At 51.7% G+C, this 13958-nt stretch overlaps 1 protein-coding gene across 1 annotated transcript; it reads left to right on the top strand.

Moving 5' to 3' along the window:
* Nucleotides 1–363: 363 nt before the first annotated feature.
* LOC113249930 (double homeobox protein 1-like) lies at nt 364–3991 on the top strand. Its single transcript, XM_048220761.1, has 5 exons — nt 364–388; nt 1093–1247; nt 1666–1767; nt 2287–2427; nt 3692–3991. The coding sequence occupies exons 1-5, from the start codon at nt 364–366 to the stop codon at nt 3989–3991; spliced, it is 723 nt and encodes a 240-aa protein (XP_048076718.1).
* Nucleotides 3992–13958: the final 9967 nt, after the last annotated feature.

Here is a 13958-nt window from a genome sequence, read left to right as displayed (position 1 = left end):
CAATCGTGGAAGAGCCTTCCCCGGGTCCGGTCCTAGACACAGTCGCCAGACTCTCCCAAGCACATTGCGATGTCAGGGCTGTAATCCTGGAGAGAAACTTGTGGGAGTGGGAAAGGCACATTGCATCCAGAGGACAGGGGCCGGGGCACGTCCATCTGCCCAAGGTTCAGCTCTTGGCTCAAGTGTTGCCCATGTCTTCCTGCAGACTTTTTGTGCAATGGCGTGAGCCACTGAAGGCAGCGCTAGCACAGGAAGCTGTCAAAATGACTGGGGTGGGCCATCCGAGGCATTGATAAGTCCCGCGCGGCCGGATCCTGCCCAGTCGCCCGGCCAGCGCTCTGGAACCGAAGTGACTCCATCGGCATGGCTCCCACCGGCTCCCCCAACAGTAAGTTTCCATCAGATGCCCTGTTCCCTGGTTGGATAGCCAAAAGGCCCTAATAACTTTCCAGGGTTCAGGAAAGGAGAAGGGACCACCCCGATGGCGGGGAGACATGCTGGAGGGCTGTGATCCACGGAGGACTGGGGGAAGGGGATTGAGAGAAGTTGGCACGTGGCTGCCGTCAGAATGAATACTGAGGCTGGTGGCCATGATTCCCACCGACGGGCCCTCTTGGCACATAGGCAAGCTCCATCTCTGGTGGCAGAGTACGGGTCCAGATTCAGCAGCCCTTTTAGGGGTCGTTTCCCAGAATAGAACTTTCCCCTCAATGGAGCGGCATTCGGGATGTGTGGTCGGCTTTTTCCCTGAGGACTCTCAGTAGCAGTGTGACCCTCTTTGCTTCTCCTGAGGTGCTTTCCCCTGCTCTCCCCCACCGCGGGTCTCCTCAATCCCTTGGCATGCCATCCCACGGCTTGAGAGCGGTTGGTATTTCCCGAGATCCTTGACTCTCACCCGTTCCCATAGGCAGACGGCGGACTGCCTGTGTCCTATTGAGCAGTCCCTTAGGGGGATCCATGAGTGGCAAAAGGGACAGGAACGCCCGGCCTGGGAAGGTGTGGACATGGCAGAAAGGGAAGACCTCAGACCGCACCGCCGGTTTGCATTCTTACGAAAGCCTTCCTAAGGCGGTGGCCATTTTCCCTCAGCAGGCCCACTCCGACCAGGATCCCGACGGAGGCGGCTTGTTTTGACGCCGGCGCAGAAAGGGGCTCTGCACGCGTGGTTCCAACACAACCTGTACCCTGGCATCGCTACCAGAGAACGACTGGCCCGAGAGCTACACATTCCAGAATCCAGGATTCAGGTAGGCTTGAGCTTCCCTTTCATTCTCCCTGGGGTACAAGGTGTAGACACGGGCCGGCCGAAGCCACTGCATGTCAATCTCTGAGCTCAGCTGGAGAGCTCAGAAGCTTTGGCCCCCCGCACGTGCATCCCCCGGGAGCCCATGCCCTTTGAAGTCATTCCAAGTCGTTCATTCGTGCAACACAGGCACCATTGGAGCGCAAGGCCTGGGACATCCCAACAGGTCAACACATCCCGGCTGACTCTCCCTAGAGATCATTTGTCCAGAGCTATCGCGTGTCCCACACAAAACACTCTGAGACCCTAGCTATGAGGCAAGAAACAAACAAACCAGCACAATCCTCATGGAAAGACATATCTATGTATATGTCATGTCCACCAGTGTTGCCCGACCATTGTTTTCTTCTTTTCCCGCTTAGGTGTGGTTCCAGAACCAGCGCACCAGACAGCTAAGGCAGAGCCGATCGGGGTCTGGAAACTCCCAAGGGGAAGGGCCACCACACAGACACCAACAGCCTCCAGCTTGGACTCAAGGTGACTCCCCAGCAGAGCCCACGGGTCTCTTCTTGGGCTTCTCCTTGACACAGAAACGGGTGTGCGTGTGCTTGCCAAGTGTTTGGCAAGAGGGCTTAGGACAGGGACCCATGCTATCCGGTTCCAGCCGCCTTTCTCTTCTCAGAGATGGACACCGTGCGCGCACCACCTGTTGGGCGGGTGGGTTGATGCTTGGCCAGAGAGGCTTTGAATCGCCTTGTCCTGAGACTGTGGGGAAGGACAGAGTCCTCTTCTTGGGTCGCCTCAGGCTTGCGATGCAAGCGCCGGCTCGTGTGGCTGGGCCCAGGCTGACCTCAGTGGACTCAGGGAAGGAGAGGCTATGACGAAGGTGGAGAAGCACGTGAACACACACACACACACGCGGACACACACGCACACACTCACGTATACACACGGACACCAATTTCTCTTTCCACGCTGGATGTGCCATTGCTTTCAAAGCCCTTCTTTCTGACTCTGTTCTCTTTCTAGAACGTGTCGCAAAGGAAGGCAGGAGAAAACGGACATCCATTTCTCCATCCGAAACCAGTATCCTCCTTCAAGCCTTTGAGAAGAACAGGTTTCCCAGCATTGCTACCAGGGAACACCTGGCCCGACTAACAGGCCTTCCGGAACCCCGCATTCAGGTACATTGTCCGAGCATGGCCCCCGAGTTGTTCAAAGTGGGAGGGATAGCGGCGCCTGAGACGTTGCTGGAGGACCGTGGGCTCCCTGGGGGTATCCACGGGATCAGTGCCCAGGCGATGGGGGGAAGTGTTGAGCTGGCAAGTGAGAGAACGCTGCACAACGAATTTGCCCAGAAAACAGGGAACAAGGCAGGGGCCGGGTGGGAGCGCTCACGCGTGTAGAAACGGTGAGCGGGCAAATGGAGGGAAACGGAAAATTGCCACCTCTCTCGAAATCACACAGCCTGTCAGTGCTCGTCCAGCTTAGCAACGCTGTCCCTGTGGTCCCTGGGATTTGCTGAGTGTGAACGCTTTGACTGTCCTGTGCGTGGCAACCTGCTTGTCGGTGTCCTGGCCCTCCGGACCCTGGGGCGAGAATGGATACTGCCCGCAAACCACACCTTCTCTGGATCACCTTATCATCTAGGATTACTGGCACTAGGGTTATTGGCCAGGTGGGCGAGAGGTCCCGTAGGCCCCGGGTGAGGAGGATTGTTCTTGTTCTCCATGAGCTCCACAGAGAGTGGTTTCTGGAACAACCCTGCTTCAAGTTGGCATGCATGGGCGTGGACTCTGACAGGGGTTGTCCCCAGAGAGAGGGGAAAATCGAAGTGCTCATTCCTGAGAGCACCTCTTCTCCTCCAGCCACCAGGGGAGAGAGAGCCAAATCCAAACGCAGGTGTTGTTGATGTGCCTGTAGGCCTCCCAGGTGGATGAGAGGCCAGGAGGCATCCGAGGTCGAAGGCCTCCGAGTCAGAGGAGGTGGTGTGACCCTGAGATCACTGACAGCCAGACGGGGTGGGGATTGGAGGTGGGAGTGAAGGTGTCCTGAGGCCTCCCCGAGGACTTGGGGTAGCCTGGGGAGGGAGGGGCAGGCAGTCGGCTAAGTCCTGTCCCAGGTCTGCCACCCGAAATGGTTCAGACAGCTGCAGTGGGCAAGCCAGGAGAGGGCAGGGCGGGGCCTGAACAGCAGGCGGAGCAGTGGAGCTGATTGCCTGCCATTCCAGCAGGGAAAGGGGGAATCCCCACCTGGCCTGGTGTCCAGGTTGCCCTGGGCGTTCACCTAATTTGCAAGGGCCAGCTGAAAGGTATGGACAGGGTTCCCCTGCGGTTCAGACCAACAGTCCTGGCTTTGTCCCCGAGGGATCCCGGGGGGGGGAGAGGGGAAGCAGAGCTGGCATCGTTCCCTTCTTCTCATGCCCACGACCTCTCTTCTCTGTCCCAGGTCTGGTTTCAGAACAGAAGGGCTCGGCACCCAGACCAGAGCAGAAGTGGCCCCGCGAATGCCTGGGTGGCAAACCCCGAACCCAGTCCTCACCAGACTGTCCTTGGGGGACCCGGGTCCCCTGGCCTGTGTCCCCAGAAGCTCTCAGCATCTGAATCCGTCCAATCCTCCGGGAAGCACGCAGGCCTTTGCTGCGGGGACACCTCCTGTTCCCGCCATGGGCTTTGCCCCTCTGGGTTCCTGTGGGGGCCCTGGGAGCGCGGCCCTGGAGGCCATGATGGTCCCACCCACCCAAGGTAGCCAAGGAGGAAACCACTTTCCCGCTCCTGAAGGCCTGAGGAGCCATTCCTTGATAGGACCGATGGTAGGAGGGTACCTCTCACCTCTTCCCGCTCCTCTTTGCACCCCATGGCAAGAGCAATGCCAGCAGGAGCCTGAGGACCCTGGCATGGCACCCTTGCCCTTCCAAGACTACCCCCAGGCTCCAGCTGCCAATCCTTGCCAAGGCTGGCACGAGGCGGGGCCCTCGGGTCGCGACCGCGCTGCGCAATGCTGGGCCCAGGGGTCCTGGCTTTTCGTGGGCACAGGACAGGCTCCGGATTGGGCAGCTCTGCAGCCTGCACACACTGAGACCCCCGGCTGGCTGCAGCAGGCACACCCTACTGCAGGGCTGTCTGCTGCACCTTACTCACAGCAACAGCCTTCTGCAGAAGCCTCAAGTTTTTTCGAGGAGCTTTTCTCAGCCGCAGACATGGAGGAAGACAGACACCCTACCCTGAGTGGGTGTCTGCGGCAAGAGGAGCCTCCGGGACCCCCGGAAGCACCCCTCAGCGAGGACGACTTTCAGGCCCTGCTGGCCATGTTGCACGATTCCACATGGCCTCAGTCGTAGGAGCAGGGAGGCCTCGTCCTCCCCACCCTCCAACGCCTTCAGACCTCTTTGCCTGAGAGGCGGTCCTAGTGGGACAGCGAGAAGGAGGAGCACGCAGCACTGCTCATGCTCCCGAGCAAGATCCAGGAGGCCCAAAGGAGCGCCCGTCGCTTGGAAAGACAGAAGAAGGCTGTCCTCTCTGCCCTGTGGGCGGGGCCCCACTGCCTTTCCCATGCTCACCGAGCTCCACAAGGCCTCTGAAGGCGCCGTGGGCACCGGGCACTGGACACCCTCCCCGGCAGCCTGGCTGATCCAAAGCACGATCAGGACACACACACGACCTGCTCCCTGCCGTCACCCTTGCCTCTGCGGCCTGGGGCACCCTGGCCCTGGCAGCAAAACCAAGCCAGGAGGAGAGGTCGAAGGACACCTCCACGTGCCTTTTCTTGCTGCCGAGTCAGAAGGTCGCGTCTCCAGGAGCTGAGCTTGTAGACCTATAAACCACGGCCATCTACGCCAGAGGATCCTGAAATCCGGACTTGAGCCCTGGAGCCTGTCCCATCAATGGGTGGACTGTGCCATCCATATTGGTGAGCTCCTAGGGTCCTGGCCTGTGTGCAACACGGAGCCACCACTCTGGGAAGTTGCCTGCCAGAGTGTGTCCACGTGGAATGTGGAGCGTGTCTTCCAGCTAGCGGGCTGCGTCTCCTGGCCTTGGAGGCCAAGACCCCAGGGGCTTTGATCTGGGAAGACATCCTCGCCCAATTTTTCCTCCCCTTGGATACCTCAGAGTTATTTTCTCACACACAGATCACCCTGGCCTGAGAATGAGGGACCACGAACATGACATCTGTTTCCACAGGACATCCTCCTGGGGCTTGATGGCTGTTCCTAGTCTTGGTGAGATTCAACCTCAGGCACTGCCTTGCCACCACCCACAGTGTAGGGACAGCAAAGTCTGTGAAAGCAACACAGAGCCATGTGAATGGCCATCTGCCCTGATCAGCTCCAGTCAGGACTCAGCACTTGGACCATCTTAGGGACACATGTTTTCTGAAAGGCTCTGTCTTTAGGAACCTGCCTCTAGAAAAGATCTAGGGTACCCTCTATGGAGGACCCCTGCCCATGCTTCTCCTCCTGCTGCAAGCTACGACTCGGACAAGCCCAGCCAAAATGGAGATCGGAGAGCCACCAACTACCTGGTCCATGATGAATCCTGTGGTTTCCAGGAGCCGCTGTTTCCTTGACCTTAAGGCACTGGTTTCTCTGGGCCCAAAACACATGCGCTTCCAAAATGACCCTCTGACACACAGACACACTCATCTCTACCATTAGGAAATGCTATGGAGTGCCTTCAATGCCTCAGAGAATGAGCCCCTTCATCACCTATTTCTACTGGGTTCCTCTGGTCTCCCTACTGTACACCTGATGAATTTTCAGAGCCCTGCAGGGCAAGAGGACATGGGTGGGGAATTTGGGTCTGCGGGTACCATTTTCTGTTGAATCGCTGGTTGCTTGCTTGCTTGGTACTTTGGCTTGCTGGGTTCAGAGCAGGCTGGCACTGGGAATCCATTGAAATGGAAAACTGGTCGCACTTTCCATCTGATCTTCCTGTTAAACACTGAAGGGACTTTTGCTCTGGAAGGTGGGTTGAATATTTTGTCAACACACACACACACACCACCACCACCACCACCACCACCACCACTGCCACCCTCCGTACGCAACAGAAAAACTGCAGCTTTGAATGAGATGCAGCTTGGCCCTTCCTGTTTCTACCTCGTTTTGGAATTGATATGATTTTCTTCACCTGCTTCCCATGTTACAGGAACTGTCATCTCCTTCTCCCAGGTCATTAAGTAGTGCTCTCCTTTGAGAGCTCACGTCTCTCTTGCCATGCCATACCAAGAGCATTCAAGCACAAGGAACACCATCTGGAGCCAGTCAAAAGAAAAAATGATGGACTCCACCTGAGCAAAGACTAGTTCTCTCTGGGAAACCTAGGGAAGCCTGAATGCATATCAGACTGTGGATAGCATTCCTTCCCTTGCACCAGGACCCAGTAGCATCTCCACTTGCCCCAAACACTCCTTGTTCTCTGGTCCCATGCGCTTCCTTCAACTTTGTTGTTCCTTTGTGCCCACAAGCAGTGGAGAGTGTCGACCACACCTCCCCATGTAAGTGCCAGTGGCCAAGATGCAATTTCCCTCTCACGTTTCTCCTATCTAAGCTGTCCGATTTCAGTCTCCCGCTGAGGCATTAGGAGAGTTCCTCTTCCTGGAGTCCTCACTCACATCTTGTAGCCCACCCCGGGGCTCTTTACTCAGAACTGGCTCTCAGGTGGAATAGCTGATGGATCGAGGCTCCTTCTGGATCAGCAGCCAAAACCCTGCCAGAGCTTCCTGAGGGGTGGGCCAATAATGGTTCTCAGATCCCGGGTCCTGTGAGTAGCAGGTCACCTCCCCCAATTCTCATATCTCACCTAGGAAAGGAAGGTTGGGCTAAATGGGAGAGGAGCCAGTCTCTGTCCCCAGAAAGAACCAGCAAGGACACTGTGCAACAGCTTCTGAGTCCAAGAGGCCACTGGTGGACAAGGACAGGAGGCCAGAGATGAATGTTGCCTGGTGATTGGACTACCATGCTGCCTGGTGATTGGCCACAGAAGCGAGATAACAGATGAGTTAACAGGATGATATAACAGTTGAGAGTCGTCTGTTGTTTGGCCAGTAAGAGAAGGGCTACAATAATTACCTAATGATTGGCCAGGGTGAGAGGCAGGGTCAGCAATAAGCGATTGGCCAATGGGGATGGGGGGCAGGGACAGCAGCTTGGGGATTGACCAGGGAGAGGGAGCCAGTCACAGACAAAACTGGTGATTGGCCAGGGGCACTGTGGTGAGCTTAGGGGTCTTGATGCTTGCAGTTACAAAAGCCATGGCCCAGTGCTCCAAAGTGGGACAAAGAGTGGGTTCCACCTCTGCTCACCTCTTCATTCCACTGGCACCTGACTGCACACACAGCAAGGACCAGCCCCCAACATCTCTAAGATAGCTATGCATGCCAGTCCACCTCCCTTCTCTAAATCCATGGTTTTCATGCCAGACTGCCCTACTCAACAAAGGGAAACTTGTGACCCACATGCAGAGCCACTGACACCTCTGTGCCCCTGCAGACTGTCCACACAGCAAAGACCACCTGCCAATCCCACCCCAGCCCTCTGACCCCAACTACAGACATGGTGGGAATCCATCCCGAGGCTTTTCCTCGCTGTTCCCAAAGGCCTCCTCTGCCTGTGGAACTCAGCATCCCTACCTGGCACAGGTAACCTGGCTGGAAGCATAGGCCACCAGTCCCCATGCACCCTACCCCACGCTGCCTTCCAGGAATGTGAGCCCAGAGGACATGAACAGTGTACAGGCCTCAGAAGCATCCCACTGCTTCCTGGCAACCCACAATGACCACGTTCTTGTATCCCAAGTGGTGCCCCCATTGAAAGACAGGGAAGAATTGGCCCCATGAACCTTCCCACACTAACTCATTCAGTGACTCTGTAAGACACACAGAAGGTCAGGACATGGAGCAGGAAGGACAACCCAAACCCAGAAAAGTGGAGCATTTGTACCCAGATGTGAGAAATTTGTGGTTACTAGACAGGCACAAACGCCCCTCTCTAGTAGAGTAAGTAAAGGCTGTTCCCTCTGTTGGGGACTTACTCCCAAATGTCAGTGATTCAGAGCTGGATGCCAAGACCTGGCTGGTGCTTGCAGCCATTCAGAGTGCAGAACCCACACGGGGTCACTGTGCTGAGATGCTGGTGGTTCCATGGCCTGCAGACCTCAGGCCTGGGGATGACTTTAGCCTGATGTCCTGTTAACACATCACTTGGGGAGTCTTTATCTTTAGGGGAAATCTCTCCTGAGTGAGCAAAGGACGCCAGGACTAAAGTCAAGAGAAAGACCAGTAGCTGGGAGAGCTCTCCATGCTAAACAAAGCCATAGATAAAACTTTGAAAGAATTCAGTGGCTTTTAACCTAAGCAAGAACAGGAATAAAGAACTCTCAAAAAAAAAAAAAGAGTTTAAGCTAAAGAATTCCCTCACAATATTTGTGGAAGAAACATCAAAGTTTAAAGACAAATCTGCTTTTTCACTTGGTGTAGAAGGACAAGATTAGAAGACCTTTACAGAGGACCAGGGCTCCCAGGACATGGCCCAGCATGAGGAGGAGGCTGGGAGCAAGGGAGGAGACCCAGATTCTGAGCACAGAGGAGTCCTAGGCTGAGCTCCTCCAGCCTGAGAAGTCCTCCCTACTGGAGGGGGAGGTGGAGTTGGAGGTGTCAGGGGCAGGATGATCGGTCCCTAAGCTTCAGAGCTTTTTTGTCCAAATTCAGGGCTTCCTGGAAGGTTTTCCCTTCCAGGACACATTTTCAAAGGGGAGAGGCCACTACACATACCCACCCCAGGAGGACATAGAAGGGAAGCTGGGCTGGGTGTGTGGGTCACCTCCTGGAGTGAGGGTAGTATGAGTTTCAGGATATCTACCAACATTAAATAAATAGTTGCACTGAAATGGAAGAATAATTTTAAGATGTTTGTAATGCACAGCTCAGTATCATAGTCACCAAGGCACCACAGTAGACACTGCATTCTCCAGATGGTGGCCAGGGGTCTCCAAGCCTCTGAGAATGTGGCGGTGAACCATAGGGTACTGACAGCACAACCTGCCCATCCTAGTCAACACTGTTCACACGCACTGACTCCTGTAGGTCTCAAGGCCAGCTGCTGAGGTGGGTGCCACTCAGATAGAAAGGAAAAGGGAAGCAGGGTGTCTACACACAGGTATTTTGGCATAGACCTTTTCTGACCTGAGACCTCACAGACTTTGTGGGAAAACGTGGCTCCAAACTTTGAGCATTTAAAGTCTCTGTTTGCCAACAGGAACATTCACATTCCATTGGCCAAAGCAAGTCCTACAGTGAAGCCCATTCAAAAAGAAAAGTAAATGTGGTCAATTTGGAGGGCTATGGCCATGAAGGGAAGGTGAAAAAATGGAGACAAATAATACAACGTACCTTACTTCCCTTGCTTATGATCCCTTAAACAGAAGGATATTCTTTACTCTGTGTTTCCAGGCCCCAGCCCCATGCCAGCCATTAGAAAATATAACCAAGAAGCCTGAAGGAATGAGTATGACCAGCTTTTTCCTAACATGGTTATGGTTCCAACACTTTTAATTTTTGGATCCAGAAGGATTTAGGTCTAAATCCAAGCACCCTCATTTGTAGCTCAGGATTTTTTGAAACAACATCAACATTAGTAAAATTAAGAACAGAATAGTAAAATGAAGAACAATCGCCATATTTCGTGATTGTTTACTGTGTGCTAGAAACACTGCTAAGGGTTGCAGGTTTCCTGTGTCATTTCAATCTTCAAACACATTAATGAGGTAGGCACTGGTCTCTCCATGCTGCAGATGATGTGACTGAGAATCAGAGACGCTCAGGAATGTATTCAATGTCACACAGCTAGGAGGAGGTGGAGCTATGATGGGAACCCTGACCCACTAGGCTCTACAGACTCCTTCCATGGGCCATGTTATAGCACAGCTACATGTTAGGTACGTCCAACCAATGTCACTTTCCTCATCTGCAAAATAGGGACACGCAGGAGCATGACCAGTCTGTAGAATTGTTACCACGTTCAGAGAAAAGTCCTCTATCAATGGCCTGTCACAGTGAGGCATCCACTCTGGGCACTCAGCAATGATTACTTCCTTCTCTCCTTTCCATTTCACATCTGACTCCACCTGCCAGATTGATGGAAAATTTCCTCGGGATGGAGATCCTCAAAATCCACAGATGTACGTTAGTTAAACCTACCATACTCAACTGCTAAGACCCTCCTAGGCCCTCCACTGGAATGTTCTCCAAGATCCAAACATCAGCAGTGGATTTCTAAAACATTGGGAAGACTGTCCGAGTGGCTCAGCATTTCCCTTGGCTGCTAAGGTATTCATGAACCTTGATGGATTCTGAAGTTAGCCTCCCCCCCCAGGGAGGAGGACTTATATAGGAGGGTAGACCCAGGTATGTTCACCTCTCAGTTGAGTAGGTGGAGAGAAAGCAAGCAAGTGGCAAGGGTAAAGTTGCCAGAGTGACCTGTGAGGTGCCAAGCCCAGGAGCAGGGTGGGTCTTCCCATACTGTGCTCAGAAATTTCAGACCTGAAGAAAGAGAAATTAGGGAATCCATCCCATTTACAATAGCACCAAAGTCATACTTTATCTTGGAATTAACTTAACCAGAGATGTAAAGGATGTATATTCTAGAAACTACAAATCACTCTTGAAAGACATTGAAGAAGACACAAAGATATGGATAAATATTTCATACTCATGGATGCAAAGAATTAACATAGTTAAAATGTCAATGCTACCCAGAGCAATCTACACTTTCAATGCTATCCCAATCAAAATCCAATGACATTTGTCAAAGAACTGGAACAAAGACCTCTTTAATTTGTATGGAACTAGAAAAGGCCACGAATCTCCAAGGAACTGTTGAAAAGGAAAAAAAAAAAGCTGGGGGCATCACAATGCCGGATTTCAAGCTGTACTACAAAGCTGTGATCTCAAAGACAGCATGGTACTGGCACAAAAACAGACACATAGACCAATGGTACAGAATAGAGAACCCAGAAGTGGACCCTCGGCTCTTTGGGCAACTAATCTTTGAAAAAGAAGGAAAAAACATCTGGTGGAAAAAAGACAGTCTCTTCAATAAATGGTGCTGAGAAAATTGGACAGCTACATGTAAAAGAATGAAACTTGACCACTCTCTCACACCATACACAAAGATTAATTCCTAATGGATGAAAGACCTCGATGTGAGATGGGAATCCATCAAAGTCTTAGATGAGAGTATAGGCCGCAACCTCTACAACATCGGCCAAAGCAACCTTTTTCATGACACGTCTCCAAAGGCTAGAGAAACAAAAGATAAAATGAACTTATGGGACTCCATCAAGATAAAAAGCTTCTGCACAGCCAAGGAAACAGTCAGAAAAACTAAGATGCAGCCCACGGAATGGGAGAATACATTTGCAAATGACACTACAGATAAGACTGGTATCCAAGATCTACAAAGAACTTCTCAAACTCAATACACGAGAAACAAATATTCAAATCATAAAATGGGCAGAAGACATGAACAGACACTTTTCCAATGTAGACATACAAATGGCTAACAGACACATGAAAAAATGTTCAATATCATTAGCCATCGGGGAAATTCAAATCAAAACCACACTAAGATACCACCTTACGCCAGATAGAATGGCAAAAATTGACAAGGTAAGAAACAACAATTGTTGGAATGGATGTGGAGAACGGGAATCCCTCCTACATTGTTGGTGGGAATGCAAGTTGGTACAGCCACTCTGGAAAACAGTGTGGAGGTCCCTCAAAACGTTAAAAATTGAGATACCCTATGACCCAGCCATTGCACTGCTGGGTATTTACCCCAAAGATACAGACGTTGTAGAGGGAAGGGCCATATGCACCCCAATGTTCATAGCAGCATTGTCCACAATAGCTAAATCGTGGAAGGAACCGAGATGCCCTTCAATAGATGACTGGATTAAGAAGTTGTGGCCCATATATGCAATGGAATATTACCCAGCTATCAAAAAGAACGAGTTCTCAACATTTGCCGCAACATGGACAGCACTGCAGGAGATAATGCTAAGTGAAATAAGTCAAGCAGAGAACGACAATTATCATATGATTTCCCTCATCTATGGAACATAAGAACTAGGATGATCGGTAGGGGAAGAAAGGGATAAAGAAAGGGGGGATAATCAGAAGGGGGAATGAGGCATGAGAGACTATGCACTCTGAGAAACAAACTGAGGACTTCAGAGGGGAGGGGGGTGGGGGAATGGAATAGGCTGGTGATGGGTAGTAAGGAGGGCACATATTGCATGGTGCACTGGGTGTTATACGCAACTAATGAATCATCGAACTTTGCATCAGAAACCAGGGATGTACTGTATGATGACTGACATAATATAATAATAAATATAATAATAATAATAATAATAATAATAATAATAATAATGATAATAATAAAGAATGTACAACCCATACCAGGTTGCTTCTTAATAAAGTTAAACAATTGACAAAAAAAAAGAAAGAAAGAAAGAAAGAAAGAAAGAAAGAAAGAAAGAAAGAAAGAGAAAGAAAGAAAAAGAAATTTCAGACATTGAGAGTGGGAGGAGCAGTTTCTCTGCTGAATCAAGGATATTTGTTTTGGAGAGCACAGTGTTGGACAAGAGGAGGGAGACATGTTTAATGAGCACCTACTGTGTGCCAGGCACCTTAGCCAAGTAAGGCTATTATATCCTGAAAGAAAAAGAGACTATTTTACAGTCAGGAAATGGAGACATTGACAAGTGGAATAATTTGGGTAAATTAATACACGTAAGAATCCAAGATGGGGGCCTAACTCACCTCACTTAAGGTGAGAACTGAACTTACCTCCTCCCCGGACACATCAAGTCTACACCTATTTATAGAGCAGATCCGCCTGAAGAAGAACTGAGGGCTGACTGAACAGCTTCTGCACAACACATGACAGAGACACCCTCACCATCCTGCCAACTGCAGTGAGAGGGATAGTTCTGGGGGCTGGAAGCTGATCTGTCTGCCCTGGGTCACAGAAAAGAAGCTGGTTTATTTTTATTTTTTGGAGGCTTTTTATTTATTTGTCAGAGAGAGGGAGAGTGAAAGCAAGCACAAGCAGGAGGAGCGGCACACAGAGGGAGGAGTCTCGCCACCGAACAAGGAGCTCGATATGGGACTTGATCCCATGATCCTCCTGGGATCATGACCTGAGCAGAAGCTAGACACTTAACCAACTGAGCCACCAAGGTGTCTCAAGAAGCTGCAATTTAAAGAGCAAATGCAATGTGAAGGATCCACCCTCCAAGCCCCCCAGTGGGGAGGGAGTTGCTGGATCTCTTTCTGTGTTGAAGTCCTGGCAAGCGCCATGGTTCCCATTTCCCTCCACCTTGATAGCATGGACAGAAGCAGGTTCTGAGCACCCCAGCCAGCTTGCTACCTCGCTGAGCCTTGGGTTCTCAACCCACTCAAACAAGCTGTGCCCACGAGGCAGCCCCAGCATAGCACACACTGGGTTGCCTGGGTCAGCATTCATTACAGCTCCAGACATCACACTAATTTGACACCTTAGTCCAATTTACCCCAGAACACATCAGGCTTGCACGACTCGGATTGCTAGGGCACCCCCTGAATGGAGAGTTATGTGATCTCCTGAGTCACTACTGCTTCAGCTGGAACTGTCCTGACAACTAGCCCCTTGATGTGGAAAGCCCAGCACCCC

The sequence above is a fragment of the Ursus arctos genome, unplaced genomic scaffold (assembly GCF_023065955.2).
Source record: "Ursus arctos isolate Adak ecotype North America unplaced genomic scaffold, UrsArc2.0 scaffold_5, whole genome shotgun sequence".
In the NCBI taxonomy this organism is placed as follows: Eukaryota; Metazoa; Chordata; class Mammalia; order Carnivora; family Ursidae; genus Ursus; species Ursus arctos.
The sequence above is the reverse complement of the archived record's forward strand: the minus strand, read 5'-3'. Positions and strand labels throughout refer to the sequence as shown.